A 24,378-nucleotide genomic window follows, 5' to 3' on the forward strand; every position below is an offset into this window, starting at 1 on the left:
TTATATTCTTGAAATTTATTATTTGCATCATTTTCAATGAAATTAGGCCAAAAAATATATACCAATCCAGGCATCCATTTTTTGTTTGCCTCATCTGTCCTTAAGTGGTCTGTGTGGTTGTGGCCATTTTCAGACTACTATTTTGTTTTCCTTTAGAAGAAGAGCTCCACATAAAGATAAACAAAAATGATCAAATTTTAAAACTAAAATCTATGAAATTTTTCTTTGCGAAATGATAGTTGACAGCTTAATACATCATATATAAATCAAAAAATAAGTTATATCTGATGGTTAATTTGTTGACCTCTCCCCCCTCCCAGCATTCTTGATACTACATTTCCTTCTTAGCTTAGGTCCTTATTTCCGATAAAATGTACACATGTTCCCATGTGGTATTTACTACTTCGCTGATAATTCAAAACGAATTGAGAAAAGAATGCTAAAACGGGAAAAAACCTGTAATGGCAGTGTATCAATTTTTCAGTTCTACGTAGTTCCGTATAATCACAAAAAGCATATTTTTTTTTTTAAAAGTGCATTTATCTAATTGAGTAAAATGTACTTTTAAACCACTGACCTGTGTATATCGCAGTTTATAAGCATGAGAAATAGTGCGTCTGTTTTTATTTATAATATATATATTATAAAATGTATACTTGCTCTAATGTTTGTCCATTATATGAACATATTTTACTCACTAGTGCTAGAACTTTATTAGTTTAATTTGAAATAATTCTTACAAAATCACGATCTAAAATTTTAATGACACGTCGGTTCAATTGTTCAGCCTGAGAGAAAGCACTGAACGAGAACTCTGAATAAAAATTGTAATTAAATAGTAGATTTACAATTATATCGCAGGGAATAAGGCTTAATTCAATTCTAGCTAAAAGGGGAAAAAACTAGATGAAACCGACTGCGTTAATTTGATGGAAAGTACGTATTATGGGACGAGAAGGGTGAAGGCCTAAATACGGCCCGAAAAATTATAAAAAGGCGTAACCACGTCGGTAAACTATTAATACATGTGCATACTAAAGAGACCCGAGATCAACTGTTCAGAACAAAAAAAATGAATAAACGGTGAAATGATATAATTAAGTTCAGTGAACTGGAAACTACGGAAAAAGCTGTACACAACCGATTAAAGATTACATAAATATGCTTGGCATGGAATTGTACCTTAGATAAAGCATACTTTAAGTAAGGGGGTTACAAGGCCCTAAGGACTTGGTCTGGCAGAAAGGGGACAATAACCTCGTATATCATGATACAATAAGTGAGCAACAAGACTAATAGTGTGCGGGGGTATTTTACTGTTGACCGTTAATATATTGAACTCTCCTAACTAAATATTTGCAGATTTAAAATTTGGTAAATCAATCATTTACAGATTTTGTTTTATCAGCTGGATTTGATGGTAATTTAAGAAAATGATTAAATTCGGAAGAAGTTATAAAAAATATATATGTTGCCGCCTGAATATGTGTACATATCATCACAAAATATGCTAACCTAGTTTTGAGATATTTTGTCATAAAACAGTAAAGATAGGTGGAAGAATAAAAATTAAAAACATAACTAGAATACATTTACTCTAGTTATCTATATATAATATAAAGTGATATATATTTGTACATTTAAGAAGAGATAGATTTTGCAGGAATGCACATAGCAACGGGGGTTGGGGGGGGGGGGGCAAGGGGGGTCCCCACTTCTTACCACGATAAAGTGACATCAAGGAAATGTAGTATTGTATGCTAAAAAATTGGAAGTGAAAGAAAGTTGGCATTGAAAAAAGTTGGGGCCAAGCATAAAATCTTTCATACTTACATGGCCGTATAAAAACCGGTTCTAACGAGTTAAAACTACATGCATTTGTTTCATATAATTTTTTTTCTTTCCAAATGCGATATCCAATGTACATATACATATAAAACAAAAGAAGGGGGGGTTTACTGTTGTAAATGCATTGATAAATGGTAGTAGTTCTCATGTATGAAAAATTAAGGGGAGGAACTATTTAGTTTGCTATTAGATTAATTTATTTTTACTCAAACGATTGTGATTTTAGCAGTCTATTTTGAAATTTGATACTTTTCAATTTAAAAAAGAAATAATATTTTTAGTAAAATTAAATCTTATGTTCACAAGAAAAAAAAATTTAAGGAAGTGTGATATAAATTATATTCGAAGCAATTTCCAGGAAAAGGACAATTATCAATTTTTCAATTATGAAATATTGAATTTTTTTTACGAAAAAAAAAAGAATAAATATATTAAATAAAAATATAAGCATAATTTTTTTCTGCAGTTTGCTAGTTACTTTTTGCGTTGTTTGCATTTAAAGTCACTTTGAAAATCTTTTTCCATTTGAGTTTCCGATTTTAAGTGAAATGGACACAAAGCGTCTGTCATAGAAGAATTATAGTCTTTTTTCGGGGAGATCGTTCAAAACTTAAAGAAAATTTTTAACAAAATTTGGAATTAATCTATTTTTGCGACCCTTTTTATTACCCCTACCCTCCTGTCTTTACTCCCTATCCTATTTTTTCTCTACATTTTTTGTGGTGGGGGGGGTAGTAGGGGGAAAGAGGTTTTGCAGGGGATTTTTGCAAAGTAAAGTCATGTAGATTTGGGTTCTAGAGGAAAAATTCCAATACCTACCCCTGCGGTATATTTGTGAATGATCTAATTTTGCATTGCCCGAATTGTCAGTGAACCCTCTGAGGATTCTTTTCTTTTCCTCCAAATGTTGTACATGAGGTCAAACCTTGACCATACTATGCGCAATACATGAATGGTGACATGATTTACGCATATACCCTGCGTTCACCCGATAAATCAATCAAACATCGATTTGTGAAGTAAACCTGTTATCATCTTTAAAGTTGACAGTAGTGTCATGGGGTTATCGTGTTGACAAAAATATCAAAATTTTATTACAAATGCGTAAACGTAATGAAAAACAACGATAAAATTTGGATTGACAACACTTGACACACATAAAGCAAATACGATTTTGTGCCAAAATACAAACAGCGTAATTTTCCACAGACAGAAGGCCGGAACAGAACAAACAGCTATAAATAGACGGGGATACCCCGTGCAACCGATCAGTTAACACAAAGCGCACAGCTGAAGAAGTCAGGATTCCCTGGAGTAAACATTTCACTATAACAGCTGTGGAAGGGACTTTAAGTTTTTGGGGGTGGTGAGATATTTGGAGATTTTCAGTGGAGACTATACAGACACACGGACAAAGTGATTTTATCAGGTGTCCGTGATGACATACGATAGCGCCCTGAGACAGGTGGGGGAGTTCGGGACATACCAGCGGAGGGTATATGTCCTCCTGTGTCTCCCAATCATCACCAGCGCCATGCAGGTCATGGTGACCGTCTTCATCCTGGGGGTGCCTCAGCACAGGTGAGTTTCCCCTCCACCCCAACCCCGTCCCCCACATCCCCCACCCAGCACCACTCGTTACTGTAAGCTTCACGGTTTCTTAAAGCCTCCAATATGGACCCAAAACCGTATTCTTGTAATTCCTCTAGTCCCCACCCCACCCTATCCAAACCGCGTCAGCGTCAGTGTTACGATTTCTAAAAGCCCCAAAAAGCACTCGTAACCAGATTCTTGTAACGCCTATATAACCCACCCCCCTCCAAAAAATTAAAAAATAATTAAAATATTTCTAAAATGAAAAAAAAAAACAAAACAAAACAAAACCTAGGCAGATTTTTTTTAATTACAAAAAATTATTGCTGTCTATATGAATCTTAATATTTGGTTTAAAATCCATATTAAGACATGCAGTTTATAGAATTTGTTTAACAGCTGTTATTTTTTTCTGATAAGTAATGAAAATCCAAGCAGTATATAACATTATTATACCTGTACACGTACAAATGAACAGCGAAATGCAAAAAAAAAAAAAGAGAGAGAGAGAGAGAGAGAGAGAGAGAGAGAGAGAGAGAGAGAGAGAGAGAGAGAGAGAGAGAGAGGAGTCATTTTTCAGCCCTGCAAGGTCACCAACCCAACGCCTTTTCACCATTTTAATAATTGGACATTTCCAACGCAAAACCCGGTTTAAAAAGATCAATTCAGTTTTTAAATCTATCTTCACGACTTAAGTCACGAATTGAACAGCGAAATAGCGAAGTGATACTGGTTTTAATTAGGACATAAAATATCTATTCAGAAAATCAACATGTAGAAAAAGTTCTTATTCAGCTTTTTAATATCCTTGAACGCTAGGAAATCTTATTTATTGAAGGCTAACTGATAAACTTATAATCATGTAACAGATGTCAACGGTGGCCAGCAATCTATGCGATTGAGAGATTCGACCTATTTACAGTGCACCCAGGATATTAACCTAGTGTTATAGATACACGTGCTAGAGAGAGAGAGAGAGAGAGATGCACGTGTAGATTGTCCAAATTCTAGTGCACTTCAAGGCAATGTCCTGAGACAAAGGGAGAAAGGGCATATTAATTAGTGAATGACAATTTGTTGTAATTATTGTAAATAATAGGATGAGTAAGCCGACCTCCTCCTGCGGACTATGCAAGCACTCTAAATCTACAATATATCACCCAGATTACACGTGTAAATCAGCTAAGTTACAGATAGCGTAAGAATCAGAGAGCTCCTGGGACATTAACAAATAAGTGGCGAATTTTCATGTATCACTCCGCTGGCGGAATGCTATATAGTTGTATTTATCAGGTTTATAAATATAATCATTAAGTCGTAACTTACTTTTCAATTATTATGAACGTGAACATATTTTTGAAGCTATGTATTTTTTTAAACCTAAAATTAAGATAAAATTGTGAACCTTGACCGATTTTTAAGACATATACATGTAGATCTGCTAATATACACTGACATTTGTAGTAGCCTTCAGTGCAAGTGCACTCTTAGAGAATGCGTGTAGAGAATGTATATCTCCTTATTTTACTTTTTCACAAAATCTGGAAATTATCTATAAAATACTTCCGAATAGTAATTACTAACCATAATGTTAAAAATAAATACAATTGACGTCAACAGACTAGATTTCTTTGGGTTATTTTTTTTTTTCAAATTAATAAACAAGCATATTTCCGTTATAAAAATCAACACATTTTGTATTTCTTTGAATTAATTTCTTTTTAATTTCGGAAATATTATAGTTTTCTTAGTGCTAGATTTCTTAGGGTTATTTTTTTTTAAATTAATCAACGAGCATATTTCCGTTTTAAAAAATCAACAATTTTTGATCGTGTTTCTTTGAATTAATTTCTTTTTAATTTCGGAAATATTATAGTTTATATTGAGGAATTAAGCAAAACAGTTCAGATTTAGGAAGGGGGGATGCATACCCTATCAACTTTTATCTCTCTTCGCAAAATTCTGGAAACGTATAAATGTCGAAACGATGACGGTAGCATGGAATAAGATACGCTTCGTTTACGTAATAGACCTGCTACTACCACGGCCTAAATATGAATACAAGCATCCATGACCAGAAGGAAACATGCAACTCTATATATTCTCTTATATCAATTTTAACAACTTTTACTGTGTAACGTTCAAGCTACTAATATATAATTTCTTGAAAAAAAAAATTATGTTGAAAAAACGGAGAAAATAGAACTCAAACATTTCTTTTCTTTTTGATATTAGACATTTGAAGCCTGCAAAAATGTATGCTTCAATTCTAAGGAGGTTGACTCCTGATATTTAAAGTCTGAAACGTTTTTGTCAAGTATATTTTTAGTTTCTACTCACAAAGCTTAATTAAATATTAAAACAAAAAATAGTGGTCAATAATATGCTTTTTTTGGTACCACAGTACATTAAATACCCCGGTATGACCTTTTTACACTAAAAAGTGTATCTTCGTCAAAATAACATTTTCGACATTTTCCCTCCAATGTTTTTAGAAATTAAATCATGGAACCAAATAAACTAATATTAATTTTTAAATTAAAAAGAGACATTAAAATTGTGACGAAGAAAAAGTTCAAAATTTCTTTGCATTACTAATTATTTAACCTTTCTGCACTCACAAAATGTGATTTTCCTGGCATTTAAAATGCACGAACTTTCTTTTAAAGTCTTAAACTTTTGCTAAATTTAAGCAGATATATATGTCAAAGTTATTTTTAATATTCAATAAAAGAACTTCAAAATTGGGGGTATCTGATGTACATGTAAAGGACAAGGTAGGGTAATGGCCAAATCTGGCCCCTTATTTTATGGATATCTGATGTAAAGGACAAGGTAGGGTAACGGCCAAATCTGGCCCCTTATTTAATGTACATGTAAAAATCAGATCACTGGTAAAATTGTGATAGTTTTCAGTTGAGACCTTGAAATGATGCTTGCTTTAAAACTTGCACTTATTTGGATTCAAAGGTTTAATGGAAGCCACAAGAGGGTGCAGAAGTTGGACAATTTCTCGAATTTCCTCAAATCTGGTAGAATTCCATCATATTTGAGATACCCTTTTCTCTTTGGAAAAACATAGAGCACAAGGTTGCCTATCCAAGATTTTTACATATAAAATGTATAAATTTGGTAGATAGACAAGCTTGTGCTTTATGTTTTCCGAAGCAAAATGTGCTGTACAATGGATCACAATTTGCATAAAATGACTTCTCTGTGACCTCTGTGTATTTCAAAACTAAGAACCAACACTCATTTTGTGGCAGGGATGACAACAGGTTTTTATGGATAAATTGTTACATCATTCTGAAAGACACCCAAAGTTAGGGGCAAAAATGGGGTCTTAGCCTATCTTGTTCTCTTTAGATATACTAGTATTGCATGCTAAAAAGGTGTCAATTTTATGTTAAAATTGGCTCTATATTTTCCTGGACTTTCAGAATACATTAACAATATTTGTCACGATTCGTTGAAAGAATTCATAAAAAAAGTAATTTCTCAGACATTTCAGAACTGCAAAAGAAAAACAACGTTTCACTGCAAAAAAACACTTCTATGTGCAACCAACATGGAAAATAGTAATCTAAACTTAACAGTACTATATATATTTGAAAAGAGAAAAATTGATCATTTTCCTCTTAAAAAAACCCTTCAGCCACAAAATTTAGTTCCTGGCTTAATCCTACATGTATCTGAATGGAATTTAATCGCATTTTTTAATATATTGAATATAGTTCAATTTGCATTGTAGAATCCATATTTAGTGTTAAAACTTTTAATTACAGAATTTAGAAATAAAGGTAAGGAATCTGCTCAAAAGGCTCAGAAACGAACCTCCTTAAGCCTGTACAATTTTCACCTCAATGTTTTCCTGCAAAAAAATTAAAATAAAATATCACAAACGATATACCATAATTATTACATTATAACAGTTACAGAACAATAATTATTAAGGAATTCTTGTCTGATATTAATATTATTTACTCTTTAGGTGTTCAATCTCAGAAAACGATACCTACAAGATACAGGGCACTGGGCACGAAACGATGATCAACCGCAGTGTACCGCCGTCCGCATTATCTCTGTCGTCACCTTACTCCCAGTGCGATTTATACAGTTACCATAGCGACAACCAATCAAGTATCGAGGATTCCAGCTTCATGCGGAAGTGTTCGAAGTGGGTCTACGACAAGACGGATTTTCTGAGTACTTTTGTGACTGAGGTTTGTAAAAAAATAAAATACCATACATGTATAACGTAATTACCTAGTACTTTTAACAAATCAGCAGTCTACTTTTCAAAGTTGAAAAACGTACATTTATTGAAATTTAGTCCCTAATCCCACCCTCTCTCTCATTAATCTGTTTTCGAATTATTAAATCCTTTTCAGATAGTAACAATATTTCTAGTAAGATTCTGCAAAATTGTATAACTTAAATTATTATACAAGGCAAAATTGTAAATTACACAAATCAAAAGTTCGGAATATAGTGCATGTAACGTTTCACATGCCCTAGTTTGGTAACAGGCCATAATCCTAAAGAATTAAGATTTTTTAATTAATTCAGTATTTATTACATTTAATTTTTAGATCGATCTCGTATGTCACAAAAAGTCCTACGTCACCCACACAGTGATGTCATTTATGGCGGGGTTCATGGTTGGAGCATTCGTGTCTGGTATTGTCGCTGATGCGTAAGTTTTTTTTTTAATTTTCTTTCGTTTCTGGAATTTAAAAAAAATATTAAAATCAACAATAGCAACAACTATATAGCAAAACGAAAGTCATAGTCCCTGTCGTGTATTTATTATTCTTTTGCAATTTCTTTAATGTTGTATTACTATATGTTATCAAATAAACCACCACCCCAATAAAAAATGGCTATAAAAATGGAGTCGAGCGAGCAGCAACACTTTAACAAAACAAAAAGCATAACCCTGTGGTGTGTATTTATATGTTTCTGCATTTTCTCTTATATGGCCTTCTATATATAAGTTTACATGTAATAAAATGAAAACACCTTGTCACCTTGATGCAAAATCAGGTTAATGTGTAAGCAGAAAAATGACCCGGATATAGATACATACTTTCCTTCAAAGCAATCACTCTAATGTTTTATCTGTGTACGTACTCACATGAGGTTATAAATGAATACGTTTATTTAACATGAGGTACAAATGTTGATTCAACTCTTTATCAGTGTCAAGAAAATTTGGCCACTCAGCACAATTTATAATGTTACGTATACATATAAATTCTCCGTGTACACGTGCCAGGCATGCGCTTTAAACATATGTCAAAGAGGACGTGCACTGTAGATTTTTGCTGACAGCATGTAACCCGGTTTAATTCATAAAAGAGCTTCTTGTGAAGACAAAATCTTCAAGCGAGGATTTTTCACTATGTATATATTTACAATTTAATATGCATTGAAATCAGCTGTTCATGACATTGTACAATTAAATAAACAAGAACCGGTTTAAATATGTAATTAACTCCAAGGAATCTCATGTGTAGAAAATGCTGACCTCAAGAAATAATGACGTCATGAAACTAAATGGCGACAGCGCCGGGTGATGATATGTTATTTTTTTATTTTACGATAATTCGATAGACTACATAGTATTAACTTTATCACATCAGTCCGCGAACTTTTCGAACAACCCTCATAGACAGTTAACGTAACTACAGGAGTCCCTTCAAACAATTCACACTAGTAGTTCTGTTATCAAAGTCAAGCGGAAAGTGTTGAACCTCGGAATTTGGTCCGCTCTAATGCGACCGTGACATTTTCATTGTGCAAGTTAGTTGATAGTCCTGTGAATAATTTTGACCTCATTCTGACCTAACTCACATTACAATCCCTTTCTGGTCTTGCCAGCAATGACTTTTTTTGTAGATTTGGGCGAAAGAAAGGTCTACTGTTGAGCCTTGCTTTGCACATCATTCCTAACATCGTCGTCACCTTTGTCAGTGACCTTTTGACCTTTATGTGCCTGCGTTTCCTGTCGGGGGCATCAGTTGGAGGTCTCTTGGCTGTGTCCTTTACTATGAGTAAGTTATTTCTGTTTAACTCTAATATTAATCAAATAGTCCAGTTTTTGTGACTAGGACTTTATATAAGTTGATTTTTTGCAATACCCCGGTATTTTGAACAAAGAAGCAATTGTTTATAAAAGGGTGAAAAATGAATAATGAGTATGTAACGAGTTCGAGTATGTTTTCTTTTAAATGTTGTTTTCTGAATGAAAAATTTATCTAAAATTTACGAAAACGCATTTCAAAACATGGACGCCATTATAACATTAAAATGCTGATCAAAATTTCTGTTTTATCAAGTTGTTCACATTGTAAAGAAGATGGTTATCATTTTGGTCGGACATTAATATTTAGATATCTTATTTTCTGTAAACATTTTATATAATAGACAATATTTTCTAACAATATTATAGTAATGGAATTGGTAGGCCCGTCATATCGAATGATGTCCGGGATCGCATTGGAGTTTTTCTGGGCGTTTGGCGCTGTGGTTCTTGCGCTGCTTGCATACTTGATCAGGGAATGGCGCTACCTTAACCTGGCCGTGTCTGTCCCCGCCTTACTATTTATACCTTATATATGGTGAGTAGATATCTCCTTTTTTAAATAAATGATGGACAAGGATGGGGGCAGGTCCATACAGATGAGTTATAAAAATTAAAACAAAATGAAACGTACCCCGGTATGTGTAAACAAGGGTGAAGCTCACATAGGAGCTGAAGGAATATATACGTAACAAGTTTATCTTTCAAAAAAGATAATTGAGCTAGCGCCGTAGCAATTTTTAAACACAGGAAGGAGGATCCGTGATCAAGTAATTTATTTTGCTGAATTCTTTGATTTTTATCGAGGCTGGAGAGTGATAAAGTTATAATTTTTTTGTGAAGTGTATTTAATAGACATATAGGTAATGAAAAGAGGGGAGAAAATACAGGGGAGTTAAAAGGAATATAGAATATAAATCAAAAGTATGATGTATAAAGAAATCCAGAGAGTTCCGAATGTGAAGAGTGTGAAGCAGCTTGGTCCTTTAATTAGGTCATCTTTGTCAAGAAATGTTAGGTGAAAAGCCATACACATCAGAATTTATTTTTATAAAGAATGGATTTATTCGTTCTTTTTAATGTTAATTCTTGTTTCTGGACTTTGTAAGATTGGCTGAATTGACTAAACAGAAACTAGAGTCTACTTAGACGCAGAAAAACCTCCCTCCCTGTTCTTTGTTTAGAACAATCAGATAATGACTCGGGCTTTTCCGTCAGAAAAAAAAAACACGGAAAATTTGAAGTGTTACAAATATATAATTAAAAGTGTTACACAATAAATAAACATGGTTATTTATCAATTACAACGAAATTATTAATATATAGTAGTTTTCACATTTTCCCAGAATGCACGACCGTGAAGCATGCGTATTCAAGGAACTTGGACTAACGTAGTTGCTACCGCTCGGAGCGCTAGCAACAAGAAAAGATGAAAATTACAATTTAATCAACTCATAATATTGAGTTATATGTTTTCTTGAATGCAGATATTTTTTTACTATGAAAAATATAGATCCTCTACGAAACTAAGGTTATAAATATGAACACCCATTTAACTGTTCCAGTAACTGATTTCTGTTTCTTTTTCTTTTTAAGCATTATCCCAGAATCCTCTAGATGGCTGTTAACTAAAGGAAGAGAGAAAGAAGCCGAGGATATTCTCCGCCATGCAGCTCGTGTTAATAACCGGAAACTTCCCGAAAAACTCTTTGACTATAATGAAAAGTTCGAAAACGACCGATGCATTCCGGTGTGGCAACTGTGTGTAACGCCAAAACTTCTTTTCAGATCTGTGATTATATTTTTTAATTGGTAAGTAACAGCAATTTATAGTAAAATAGGACAGGTCAATATATACAGAGAATGTGATCTAATCTGCTGAAAGGCAAATGTCAGAACAAAATCCCTTAAAAGTTTATCGTATTTACTGCCTTGTAAATTTTGAGATGGTCAATCTCTTCAGAAGTAAAACATGCAGAAATGTAGAGTTTCTTTATATTACTTTTTAGATCACCTGTGGCACTCGTCTAAGTACATACATTTGAGGTTATAATGAGCAAGAGTACCTCTTCAAAAGTTGTGAATTTTATGGCCGTGGGTCAGGGGTTCTCAGGTGTTAGGGTGGGGCTTTATTGATTATATAGTGGAAATGCATTATTTCTTTGAATATCTTCTTCTCTGCTCCTGGGTATTAAATAAACTAACTTAGTACAAAGTTATGATGAACAAGGGTGTCTCTACCAAAATTGTGAATTTTATGGCCCCAGGTTCCGAGGTTCTGGTGTTAGGGTGGGGCTATATTGATTATATAGTGAAAATGCATTAATTTTTTGAAAACCCTCTTCTCTGCTCCAGGGTATTAAACGAATTAACATATATAGTTATGATGAACAAAAGTGCCTCTTCCAAAATTTTGAATTTTATGGTCCATTGTCAGGGGTTCTGGTTTTAGGGCGTGGCTCTAGTGATTATATAGTGAAAATGAATTAATTCTTTGAAAGTCTTCTTCTCTGCTCCTAGGTATTAAAAAAATTAACTAAGTACAAAGTTATGATGAGCAAGAGTGCCTCCTTCATAATTGTGAATTTTATGGCCCCAGGGTCAGGGCCTCTGGTGTTAGGACAGTGCTATATTGATTAAAATGTGGAAATGCATTAAATCTTTGAAAATTTTCTTCTCTGCTCTTGGGTATTAAGCAGATAAACTACCTTTATATAGTTATGAAGAGTAAGGGCCCTTCTTTCAGAATTGGGAACATCATTGCAAGGGTCAGGCATACCATAGAGGGGGTGGGGTGTGGGTGGGCTCTACTTATATACTGAAAATGAATTAATTGTTTGAAATCTCTCCTTGGTATTAATCAAACATTTTTGATAAGCAAGGGTGCCTTTTCAAAAATTGTGCAATGTGTGGATCTAGGGTCAGGAGTTCATGTGTGGTAGGGGCACTACTGATTATTGCTGAATATTACTGATTAGTTGAAATGCATTTTTGTTCCCTTACCCTGCCTATGGGTATTAAGTAACCAAACTAAACATGCTAAGTGTATAGTTATGATGAGCAATGGTGCCTCTTTCAAAATTGTAAATGCCATAGCATCTAGCTTAAACATGAATTCAATCACTGGAAAGTTGTTGCATGATGCTCAGGTGACCTATAAGGCCTCTAGGCATCTTGTTATGGTATTATATGCGTAAGAAAAAAGGCTGATCAGTCAAGGCAGTGATTTAGCGATGATTTTTATTACAATGACGATATTACATGCGTGAAAGTATCTTTAAACAGGATGGTTGTCAGCATGTTATTCTTTGGCCTCTCTTTGAATGTCGGAAACCTTGGTGGCGACATCTACGTAAACTTCTTGCTAACAAGTCTGGCTGAAGTCGTGGGGTACTCGATTCCTCTGGTAGCTCTCAAGTGTCTAGGTAGAAAACCAGTTTACGTTAGTGCTCTCCTTGTCGGTGGTGTTGCGTGTATTTTGACCATATTCCCCGTCCTGTATGGCGATGCTAGTGAGTACATCAAATTGATAAGCAAACATTTTAACACCAAAGTTTAGTGAAACTTACAATGCATTTTTAATAACAAGAATGATGCAGAACATTTTATTTGCAATTGATTTTTGTTCATTTTGGATTCTGGAATTGCTAGTAAAAAATAGCCATCCCTTCCCTCCCGATTTTAAAAGTTTACCGTGATATTGTGATCACTTTACAGGCGTGCAGTGGAGCGTTGTGGGTCTGTCTGTTATAGGAAAGATCGGGGCCTCAACTGCGTTTGCCACTATCTACCTCTTCTCTGCTGAACTTTTTCCTACCGTTGTCCGTAATTCTGCCATGGGAGTTAGTTCGCTGTGCGCTCGAATCGGGGGAATGATATCGCCATACATCGCTGTTATTGTGAGTATATGATTGTACACATATTATGGTGATTATACTTTACATATTTGTTACTTTTTTGTCGCCGTATATTTATTATAATTGAAAGGACGTGTAGTGTAATTATAGATATTTTGCCAATATGTGTTATTGTATATCGCTATGTACAGCTGTAAGTTAAAGTATAAATAAAAATGTTGCGAAATACAACTTACATCATATCAGCATTTGTAGCTATTTTTAAGAACATGAACATAAAATATTAAGCTGTTATGGGTACTAAAAATTAATTCTTCAATAATTTTGACTTTCCAAATGCTGTTCAACCATTTTGCTTATACGGTCATGTGATCATGTGATTCAATCTGAATTTTCTCCAAATATTATTCCTCTAAATTCCTAATAACTTTGTGGCACGACTAACAATTAACAAAACTGATATACGTGCCTGTAGAAATAAAAAATAACTAGCCTCACCTTTATTCATTCTCTCTCTCCTTCTAGAATGAAGTTATAGGCGGAGATTTGGGAGTCGCCATGCCGCTAGTTGTGTTCGGCTTGTTTGCCTTTGTATCTGGATTGTTAGCGTTGGCACTTCCGGAAACTAAAGGGCGCCACCTACCGGAATCTATAAAAGACTCAATTCAGTACACAAAGTAAGTGCCTTAATTCTTGTGACCAGGATTGTAGCTGTTATTTACTGGAATGATAATTTATATGTAAATTACATATGTCATGTAATGATTGTTTTCTTATTGCAGTCAAACAGTAATAGTGGAACCCAGTGACGGAATTGACGCGTCACAACCTTTGACCCGTGATTTAATGACGGCACCAGAAGGCGTAGTAACTATAAAAGATAAAAAGTAGAAAAGGAATCTCATTTTAAAGTTATCTTTTGTCCGAAATCATGAATGTATTCTTTATAAACAGTATGATGCCACTTGCTGTGTGATACACGTACGAGTTTTGATTCGTTATGGTCGGAACTCGATCTTTAACTGGATCTTTCTACATGTGTATATAGTGTGCCAACATTGGGAAAAAATGTGGAAATTTATCTGATCTGTTGGTACAGATTGGAAACAGATAGTTTCCAATATAGCACTATGTTTTGTTGGTGCATACTGTAATAATTTAATTGCAACTGATTCATCTGGATAGAGCAATACGCTGCCTTAATAAGTGAATAAGAAAAGCCTCTTTATTATCGTTAGCGTTGGCAAGCTGAATTTTAGTTTTATAGCTCACCTAAGCCAAACCTTTTCTGATTAAAAGTCCGTTGTCTGTCGTCATTGTCGTAAACATTTCCTATTTCCATCTTCTCAAGAACTTCTGTGCCAGTTTCAACCAAACTTGGTATAGAGTATCCTCGGGTAAAGATAACTCAAGTCTATGCTAATGATGGGCCACAGCCTTCTTCCAAGGAGAGGTAATCACAATTCAGTGAAAAATAAATTCTGTCTTTAAAAAATCTGTTTCTCAAGAACCACAGATGCAGGAAAGATTTACTTAAAAATATATAGGAAAAATCTTCGTCTCAATAACAGCAAAGCCATGACTGGCCATGGTTATATGGAAGCATTCTCAGGTAGTGTAGATTCAAATTTTGTTCAAATCATGACTCCCGGGTGAAGGCTGGGGCCACAAAAGACGATCCCAGTTTTACATAAGAAGATTTAGGGAAAATCTTATAAAATATTCGTCTCAAAAAAATAGTAAAATCATAATTGGTCATACTTATAGAAAGCATCTTCAGGTAGATTCAAATTAAATTTGTTAAATCATGCCCCCATGCGGTATTGCTGGTTCTCAAGAACAGCAAAGCCATAATTGGTCATATTTATATTGAAGCATCCTTAGGTTGTTTAGATAGATTTGTTCAAATCATGGCCGGGGATGGGTTAGATGATTGGTGGTGGGGGGAGGGGGGACAAAACGTAAGTTCAAACTTAAAGGGTAAAATCCTCGTGCAAAGTTAGTCAAAAAATATCCAAACATCATTAGCTAGTGTTTATAAAGTTTGATAAAATCACACTCACTCCCATCTAGGGGTAGGTTGGGACCACTAATGGATTTAAACTTTTCAATACTGAACTGATTTCTCCTTTTATTCTAGCCACATGCAGTGCTCAGGTGAGCGATGTGGCCCTTTGGTCTCTCTTATGTTAGCTTTACCTGTCAGAGATCAGCTAATGCGACAGTAAGGTATCCGTCGTCTGTCTGTCTGCCTGTCTATCTTCTGTTTGTCTTCTGTCTGTATGTGTTCAATAACAGTTTTCAAAACCCTACGCCTCCTACAGTTTAACTTCAATTTAATTTAGCATACAAGTAGACTTATTCTTTATATCAAGTTTTGATGACCGATTTTGCTGTTGAAATTATAATGTAAAAATGTGCAATGTTTTGAATTTTGTCTGATTTTTAATATGATTTGACGTAGAAGAAGACCGATTAATTATTAGATTAATTTCAATAAAATAAAAAAAAGTAGACTTAAAAGAAAACATTCTTATTATTGATTTTTGTTTTAAATTTTGCTAAGTGTTCTTGTCATGGTTACATGTGCTTAAAATAGAAGTTTTCTGAAATTCTTTCAAAACATCAACTTCACGTTGATAGTTATCATTTTGTTAATGTTTTTTTTTCCGATGAAAGGCCTTTGAACATCTACCAAAAACTTTTTTTTATTTGTTTCTTTAAAACTAAAAAAAAAACAAAAACAAAAAAAAAACAAAAAAAAACAAAAAAAAAAACAAACAAACAAACAAACAAAAAAAGAAAGAAAAAAGTATTCCTCAAACAGTATTATTCTTATTGTAGAAATCTTGGACTAGAGGAAATGAAATCAAACCATCAATCCATATAATGCGACCGTTGAATAGTCCAAGTCAGATTGCTACACACTTTTCTCTTCATTTGAAATATGAATACAAAGCAGTAGAGCTACAGTCTCGTTCGAGTCTTTAAACGTATTTTGCTTGTTTGAATGAAATGCATGAGGTTGGGCCTAAACTGTTTTTCACATATTATATTTAATTATAAATATTCATTGATTTTGATTCGTTCCGCACTTCCAAGTGCATGTACGATAATTAACTATTTCACATATTGTAAATTAATTTTTTTTTAACTTTTAATTCCTGTTTACTAAAAAATTAAGAGTAATTGAAAAAAATTGCCCAAATTATTTCATTTTACGGTATATTGCTATATAAAAAATAATGCATTAAATTTATTAAGGGTTATTTCCCTTATATTGTCCTGAGAAGTCTGAACATGTTATATACTCTCTCCCTCGTTAGATCCCAACAGGCTTCTCTCCATTACACTGTTGAGTGTAAACCATGGGGTTCAAACGATGCTCTCTCTCTCCTCTCTTTGTCTCTCTCTGTCTTTCTCTCTGTGAGAGAGTGTGTGTATTTCTTGTAAAACATTGAGATGTGTATTTTTTTATATTAAACATGCTTAGCTAACTGTGTTGAAGTTATTTATTACATATCGAACATTGCGTTTCATGTTTAATATAATATTATTTGTGATGTGACGTTACCCATCGAAGCTAAGAATAGTTATGCAATTTGTGATAGAAATCATGCAGGATGCGTAAAAGAACAGAATAAATCATATCTTGTATATTGCAATCGCTAGCTTATCAGATTTTCTTTCCTTTAAATACATGTAAAAGATGCATAAATACGTTTTCGAACAGAAGAACGTCATGTTAATACTGTGAAATTTACTTTTTTGTGTAGGTTTAATATTTGTTCTCTTTTAAGTGTGAAAATCCCACGAATTCATGATCGCCACGATATATAAAATCCACGAAATTAAATCTCAACGAACCAATCCTTTTTAATCCACGAAAATTTGAGATCACGAATATTTATAACTTTGCATTATATTCTTAAGCTTATAATTTTGGGAAACAAAATCAATGACTGTAAAATTCCATAATGTAATAGGTGAAGATGACGAATACCATTTCTACAACAATGAAAAAAAAAACAATGGATGTTAAGTGCGTGAATTATAGATCTGAGATGAAAGTCAAATATTGTCACGGGTTCATATGCGTAATTACAACTGACCAATTCATAAGCCCAAAACAATAATATTAAAGCTGCAAAAATTGAAAAAGTTATTTTATAACTGAAGTCCCCGTTCTCTCAACTTTATGGGAAAAAAATCCAAATGATCACGAGTGAAGTTTTGAGATAATTTGGAAAACGTGTAAGAAAAAAACAAAGACGTGAAGATTACAATGAAAATTAAACAAAAATCGATCCTACCTCTTATATTTTAAAGGTTCTTAATGGCTCTACTCCAAATTTGTATTGTTTAAAGGGCTTTTGTGTTCTAACACTGTTCGTTACCCCCATATACATGAACAAAACATATTTTGAACAGGGAAAATATTGAAAAAAAAGAATATTAATTTGTCTGTACCTGCAAAAAGTATAAAATGACAATTTAACATGCTGTATCAATTAGGGAAATGTAGTTTTAATTAAAACGTCATTTTCATATTTAAGTTTTGTAATTGATATTTTATTTATTTTTTAAATATATTTTTCATTAAATGAAATATGGAGATAACGAACAGTGATCAAGTTTAACGTCCATTTGAAAGAAGCAAATCAGGAGCAGAGCAAATACGGACCTTCAAAAACATGAGAGGTATAGGATCAGATGACAAGAGGGAGTGAGCATCTCCTGTCGATTTGGTACACCTGTCGCATTTGCTTATTGTCTTCTCTGGGAAAAACGGGAAAAATCTGCAGAACTTCTAAAGAGTGTAAATAATGTACATGTACAATTAGTAATAATGCAATAAGTGTTAAGCCGACTCATATAAGTCACCTTCTGACTAAATAAAAAAATGTATTTGCTTGTACATGTATAGACCAAGGAATGTCCGAAATGAAAACTTAACATCATTTTTTTAAGCTTGCTTTTTAAAAAAAAATATAAGTGATTGTATGCACAACTTGGTTGCATAATGAATCAAATGGGAAACATATTCATAATTATGCAGATAAAAAGGTTATATTGCTACATACGTAAAAAAACTGACCGTGAAAAACGTTTATCACAGATTCCCTTATGGCTTTTTTTCCAAGTCAAATATTTCAGTACAAAACAGATAGGAATGGAGACCATAATCAGTATTCAACCTCAAAGTCCATTTTAAGAATACAAAATGGGAGTAGATCAAACAAGGCCTTTCAAAAGCATCAGAAGTGGGCTCAGGTTGTATAAAGGAGAGAGCTTCTCCAGCCGATAACATCTGCCGTGTGCTCTTGTCGTATAGTGATGAAGTTGTGTCTTTTCTGTCAGCGGTAGCTTTATTTGAAGTTGAACCTTAGTATGATTAACTTTTAGAAGAATTGTTTTCATTAATAATATTGTTCTGTTAAAGAATTTACAGAAAGACATAAAAGATACAACAACGAAAGCATCAGACTTGTACTACGTAACATCATTAAATGAATTTGAACAGGAATAAAGGTGCACTACAGCAATTCTATTGATGTTTTAATACATAATTCTTGGTTTTTAATTGCCTGCGGGCCTTTGACATCCGATTATCTGGGGGTATAGTGTAGAGATATGTAGATAATGAGTAATGAATGGGACGGAGGTCATTTTAAATTGAATAGTACCCCATGCCGAGTTGATGTACTCTAAACTACGCATTATCAGCAATCATTCTAAAAAGAGGAAAAAATAGAGAAATTAGATGCATTTCGTATACTCGTCAGAGGAACCCTATACATGTTATATAATTCATCACCCAAGCAATTCATATATATTAATATTTGGTAAGTTTATTCGCTGATTTGGTTGTAAACATATCATTATGTGCTCATCAAATTCTCAGACAACTATACTAGGGTCATCAATCAAAATAACACTTAAAAAGATGTTTAATTTTACAGTGAATACATTTTATTCTATGTGTTCTACCACATGTGCTATATGGGTGTATTTACCCTGACAGAGGATCGGGTATCACAAAAAAACTCCCTCGTCATAATGCAGTCAACTAATTTCCGTTACTCTTCATGTTGGTTGTAAACGCTTTTCCGCTGTCAATCAAAAATACTTTTCATTTGCGACTAAGGAATGGCAGAACTGAAAAAAGCAAACGTTTGTCAAATTGCATCTGGTGCATAAACATCCCTACCTTATATGATTTATATAGTGAAAATGCATTAATTCTTTGAAAATCTTCTTTGCTCCTGGGTATTAAATAGACTAATCAAGTACATAGATATGATGAACAAGAGTGCCTCTTCTTAAATTGTGAATTTAATGGCCCCAGGGTCAGATGTTCTGGTGTAAGGGCGGGGCTATATTGATTATATAGTGAAAATGCATTAATTCTTTGAAAACCCTCTTCTCTGCTCCAGGGTATTGAATAAATTAACTAAGTACATAGTTATGATGAACAAAGGTGCCTCTTTGAAGATTTAGAATTTTATGGCCCCATGGTCAGGGGTTCTGGTTTTAGGGTGTGGCTCTACTGATTATATAGTGAAAATTGAAAATCTTCTCTGCTCCTGGGTTTTAAATAATTTAACTAACCAAATACATAGTTATAATGAACAAGAGTGTCTCTTCACAAATTGTGAATTTTATGGCCTAAGGGTCAGGGGTTCTGGTGTTAGGCGGGGCTATATTAATTATATAGTGAAAATACATTAATTCTTTGAAAATCTACTTCTCTGCTTCTAGGTATTAAATAGATTAACTAAGTACAAAGTTATGATGAGCAAAAGTGCCTCCGTCATAATTGTGAATTTTATGGCCCCATGGTCAGGGTCTCTGGTGTTAGGGCAGTGCTCTATTGATTAAAAAATGAAAATGCATTAAATCTTTGAAAATATTCTTCTCTGCTCCTGGGTATTAAGCAGATGAACAACCTATATAGTTATGATGAGCAAGAGCCTTTCTTTCAGAATTGTGAATTTCAAAGCAAAGGGTCAGGCGTACCATAGAGGGGGATGGGGCTCTACATATATACTGAAAATGAATTAATTGTTTGAAATCTGCTCCTTGGTATTGATGAAACTTTTTTGATAAGCAAGGGTGCCTTTTCAAAAATTGTGCAATATGTGGATCTAGGGCCAGGAGTTCATGTGTGGTAGGGGCACTTCTGATTATTGCTGAATATTACTGATTAGTTGAAGTGCATTTTTGCTCCCTTACCCTGCCTATGAGTATTAAGTAACCAAATTAAGCAATTGTTAAGTGTATAGTTATGATGAGCAATGGGGCCTCTTTCAAAATTGTAAATGCCATAGCATCTAGCTTAAACATGAATTCAATCAGTGGAAAGTTGTTGCATGATGCTCAGAAGATATATAAGGCCTCTGGGCCTCTTGTTATGGTATTATATGCATAAGAAAAAAGGCTAATCAGTCAAGGCAGTAATTTAGCGATGATTTTTATTACCATGACGATATTACATGCGTGAAAGTATCTTTAAACAGGATAGTTGTCAGCATGTTATTTTGTGGCCTCTCTTTGAATGTCGGAAACCTCGGTGGCGACATCTACGTAAACTTCTTGCTAACAAGTCTGGCTGAAGTCGTGGGGTACTCGATTTCTCTTGTAGCTCTCAAGTGTCTGGGTAGAAAACCAGTTTACGTTAGTGCTCTCCTTGTCGGTGGTGGTGCGTGTATTTTGAACATATTCCCCGTCCTGTATGGCGATGCTAGTGAGTACATCAAATTGATAAGCAAACATTTTAACACCAAAGTTAAGTGAAACTTACCATACATTTTTCATAACAAGAATGATGCAGAACATTTTATTTGCGATTGATTTTTGTTCATTTTGGATTCTGGAATTGCTAAAAAATAGCAATCCCTTCCCTCCCAATTTTAAAAGTTTACCGTGATATTGTGATCACTTTTCAGGCGTGCAGTGGAGCGTTGTGGATCTGTCTGTTATAGGGAAGATCAGGGCCTCTACTGCGTTTGCCACCATCTACCTCTTCTCTGCTGAACTTTTTCCTACCGTTGTCCGGAATTCTGCCATGGGAGTTAGTTCGCTGTGCGCTCGAATCGGGGGAATGATATCGCCATACATCGCTGTTATTGTGAGTATATGATTGTACACATATTATGGTGATTATACTTTACATATTTGTTACTTTTTTGACGCCGTATTTTATTATAATTGAAAGGACATGTAGTGTAATTATAGATATTTTGCCAGTATGTGTTATTGTATATCGCTATGTACAGCTGTAAGTTAAAGTATGAATAAAAATGTTGCGAAATACAACTTACATAATATCAGCATTTGTAGCTATTTTTAAGAACATAAACATAAAATATTAAGATGTTATGGGTACTGAAAATTAATTCTTCAATAATTTTGACTTTCCAAATGCTGTTCAACCATTTTGCTTATACGGTCATGTGATCATGTGATTCAATCTGAATTTTCTCCAAATATTATTCCTCTAAATTCCGAATAACTTTGTGGCACGACCAACAATTAACAAAACTGCATATACGTGCCTGTAGAAATAAAAAATAACTAGCCTCCCCTTTATTCATTCTCTCTCTCTTTCTAGAATGAAGTTATAGGCGGAGATTTGGGAGTCGCCATGCCGCTAGTTGTGATCGGCTTGTTTGCATTTGTATCTGGATTGTTAGCGTTGGCACTTCCGGAAACTAAAGGGCGCTACCTACCGGAATCTATAAAAGACTCAATTCAGTATACAAAGTAAGTGCCTGAATTCTTGTGACCAGGATTGTAGCTGTTATTTACTGGAATGATAATTTATATGTAAATTACGTCTGTCATGTAAAGAATGTTTTCTTTTTGCAGTCAAACAATAATAGTTGAACCCAATGAAGAAATCGAGGCTTCACAACCTTTGACCCGTGATTTGATGACGGCACCAGATGGCGTAGTAACTATAAAGGACAAAAAGTAGACAAGGAATCTCATTTTAAAGTTATCTTTTGTCCGAAAACATGAATGTATTCTTCATAAACAGTATGATGCCACTTGCTGTGTGATACAATACAATACAATACAATAATTTCTATAGCGCTTTATAATAATGACACTCTAGTGCGCTTCACATTAAAATAGATATAAGCTTACAAAATGGCGAACAAATTACTTTAAAAAATACAAAATACATATTTGTGCATAAAAATAGGATATCTAAAAGACTTTATGTGTACTAAAAGACCATAAAATATTACGTTGCGTGGGAGTCACTTTAATAAATTAACAACTAATGAAACATTAAAAAAAAATAAATATTAAAGGAACATGTACTCGATCAGTAGAGCACGAAATAAAAAACATTAAAGACTTTAAGATCAGTTCAGTGTTCTTTTACATTAGGTATATATATCACTATAAAAACAATATTTACATTCCCTCGTAAGCTCGTTCAAAGAGGTGAGGTTTAAGTCCTTTTTTAAAAGCGGAAACAGAATTGGAATTTTTAAGACATAGAGGAAGAGAGTTCCATAGTGAGGCGGCGGCGTAGTCAAATCGACGACTGCCGTACGTAACAGTTCTAACTTTAGGAACATCCAAAAGAAAAGAACACTGTGAACGCAAGGACCTGGTAGGAGAGTATATTTTGAGAATCTCGGACAAGTAATTTGGAGCACGATTGTTCAATGCATTGTATACAAACAGAAGTATTTTATATTGACTTCTGTATTGGACAGGGAGCCAGTGGAGATCTTTCAAGATCGGGGTCACGTGACCAGATTTCCTGGTACGAGTTATCAGCCGCGCAGCAGTATTTTGGACTTTTTGGAGTTTATTCACAAGTTGCTTATTTATGCCATACATCAACGAGTTTGCATAATCGAGTCGGGAAGTCACAAGTGAATTTATCAAAGTTTTACATGCGTCGTCTGTGATGTACGGACGGATGCGACCGATTTTCCGGATATTATTGAAGCATGTTCTAACTATTGAACTGCAGTTTTTCTCCATACTTAGAGTCTGGTCGAAGAAGGCTCCAAGGTTCTTCACAAAAGCAGAGTCACTAATTGAGCTCTCTCCAAAAACAAGATTGAATGTAGAAACGTCTTTTATTTTATGTTTTGGACAAAAGAACATCAATTCAGTCTTTTCATGATTTAACTTTAAAAGATTGCTGCACATCCATAATTTTATGTCGACAAGACAAGCACTGAGAGAAGAAGCCACATTATTCAAGTCTTCGTTTGGCTCAATAACGAGATATATTTGGGTATCATCTGCATATACGAACGCGGCCGACAGATCGAGCATGACAAGTACAGCATAAGAATTGTTGTCTAAGGCGGTAGTGATGTCATTGTGAACACGCAACAGTGCAGTTTCGGATGATGAACGATATGCAGATTGTAGAGTATCGTGCAAATCGTTTGAGTCTAGGTGATGTTCTAGGCGAATTCCAACGACTTTCTCAATAACCCTTGAGAGGAATGATAAATTCGAAACAGGTCTATAGTTTTTTTGGTTCGGTCGTGTCAAGGTTATGTTTCTTCAATAGTGGCTTAATAATAGCCTGTTTGAAATCCTTCGGCATGACAGATAGACTTAATGATTTATTCACCAATTCAGTGATGAAAGGTACGAATTGTTCAGCGCAGTTTCGGACTATCGATGTTGGCACCGCATCTAGTGCGCACGATTTTGGTGGCATAGACAATAGGAGTTTCCTGATCTCATCACCAGACGTCGGGTCAAATGAATTCAATGGGACACCCGTATATGGCACATCAGACGACAGTGCATCGGTATGATGATCATTCACGGAATTTGATGACAACAAAGATGATCTGATGTTCTGAATCTTAGACACAAAATATTTGCTGAATTTATTTGATAAGATATTGTCACTAATACATTCCGGAAGAGGTGTTTCATTCGTATTACCCATGAGTTTATTTGTAATGGAATATAAACTCTTACTATCCGACCCACATTCAA

The 24,378-nt window shown here is 34.2% G+C and overlaps 1 protein-coding gene across 3 annotated transcripts; it reads left to right on the forward strand.

The window, feature by feature from the left end:
* The first annotated feature begins 3,097 nt into the window (after window positions 1–3,097).
* On the forward strand, window positions 3,098–22,445 carry LOC134280936 (organic cation transporter protein-like). Of its 3 annotated transcripts, none has more exons than XM_062763386.1 (10): window positions 3,098–3,429; window positions 7,433–7,664; window positions 8,034–8,137; window positions 9,343–9,497; window positions 9,896–10,064; window positions 11,123–11,338; window positions 20,904–21,130; window positions 21,333–21,514; window positions 21,998–22,149; window positions 22,255–22,445. In XM_062763386.1, exons 1-10 carry the CDS (start codon window positions 3,287–3,289, stop codon window positions 22,361–22,363), a joined length of 1,689 nt encoding a protein of 562 aa, XP_062619370.1. In that variant the 5' UTR covers window positions 3,098–3,286; the 3' UTR covers window positions 22,364–22,445. The 3 variants fall into 3 exon arrangements, with proteins under 3 accessions (XP_062619370.1, XP_062619369.1, XP_062619368.1); XM_062763385.1 differs by lacking the exons at window positions 20,904–21,130; window positions 21,333–21,514; window positions 21,998–22,149 and adding exons at window positions 12,812–13,038; window positions 13,244–13,425; window positions 13,909–14,060 and having other exon boundaries at window positions 3,104–3,429; XM_062763384.1 differs by lacking the exons at window positions 20,904–21,130; window positions 21,333–21,514; window positions 21,998–22,149; window positions 22,255–22,445 and adding exons at window positions 12,812–13,038; window positions 13,244–13,425; window positions 13,909–14,060; window positions 14,166–15,865 and having other exon boundaries at window positions 3,105–3,429.
* The last annotated feature ends 1,933 nt before the right edge of the window (window positions 22,446–24,378 follow it).

This window comes from Saccostrea cucullata, unplaced genomic scaffold (assembly GCF_032062105.1).
Source record: "Saccostrea cucullata isolate Sc308-1 unplaced genomic scaffold, CSIRO_AGI_Scuc_v1 ctg318, whole genome shotgun sequence".
In the NCBI taxonomy this organism is placed as follows: Eukaryota; Metazoa; Mollusca; class Bivalvia; order Ostreida; family Ostreidae; genus Saccostrea; species Saccostrea cuccullata.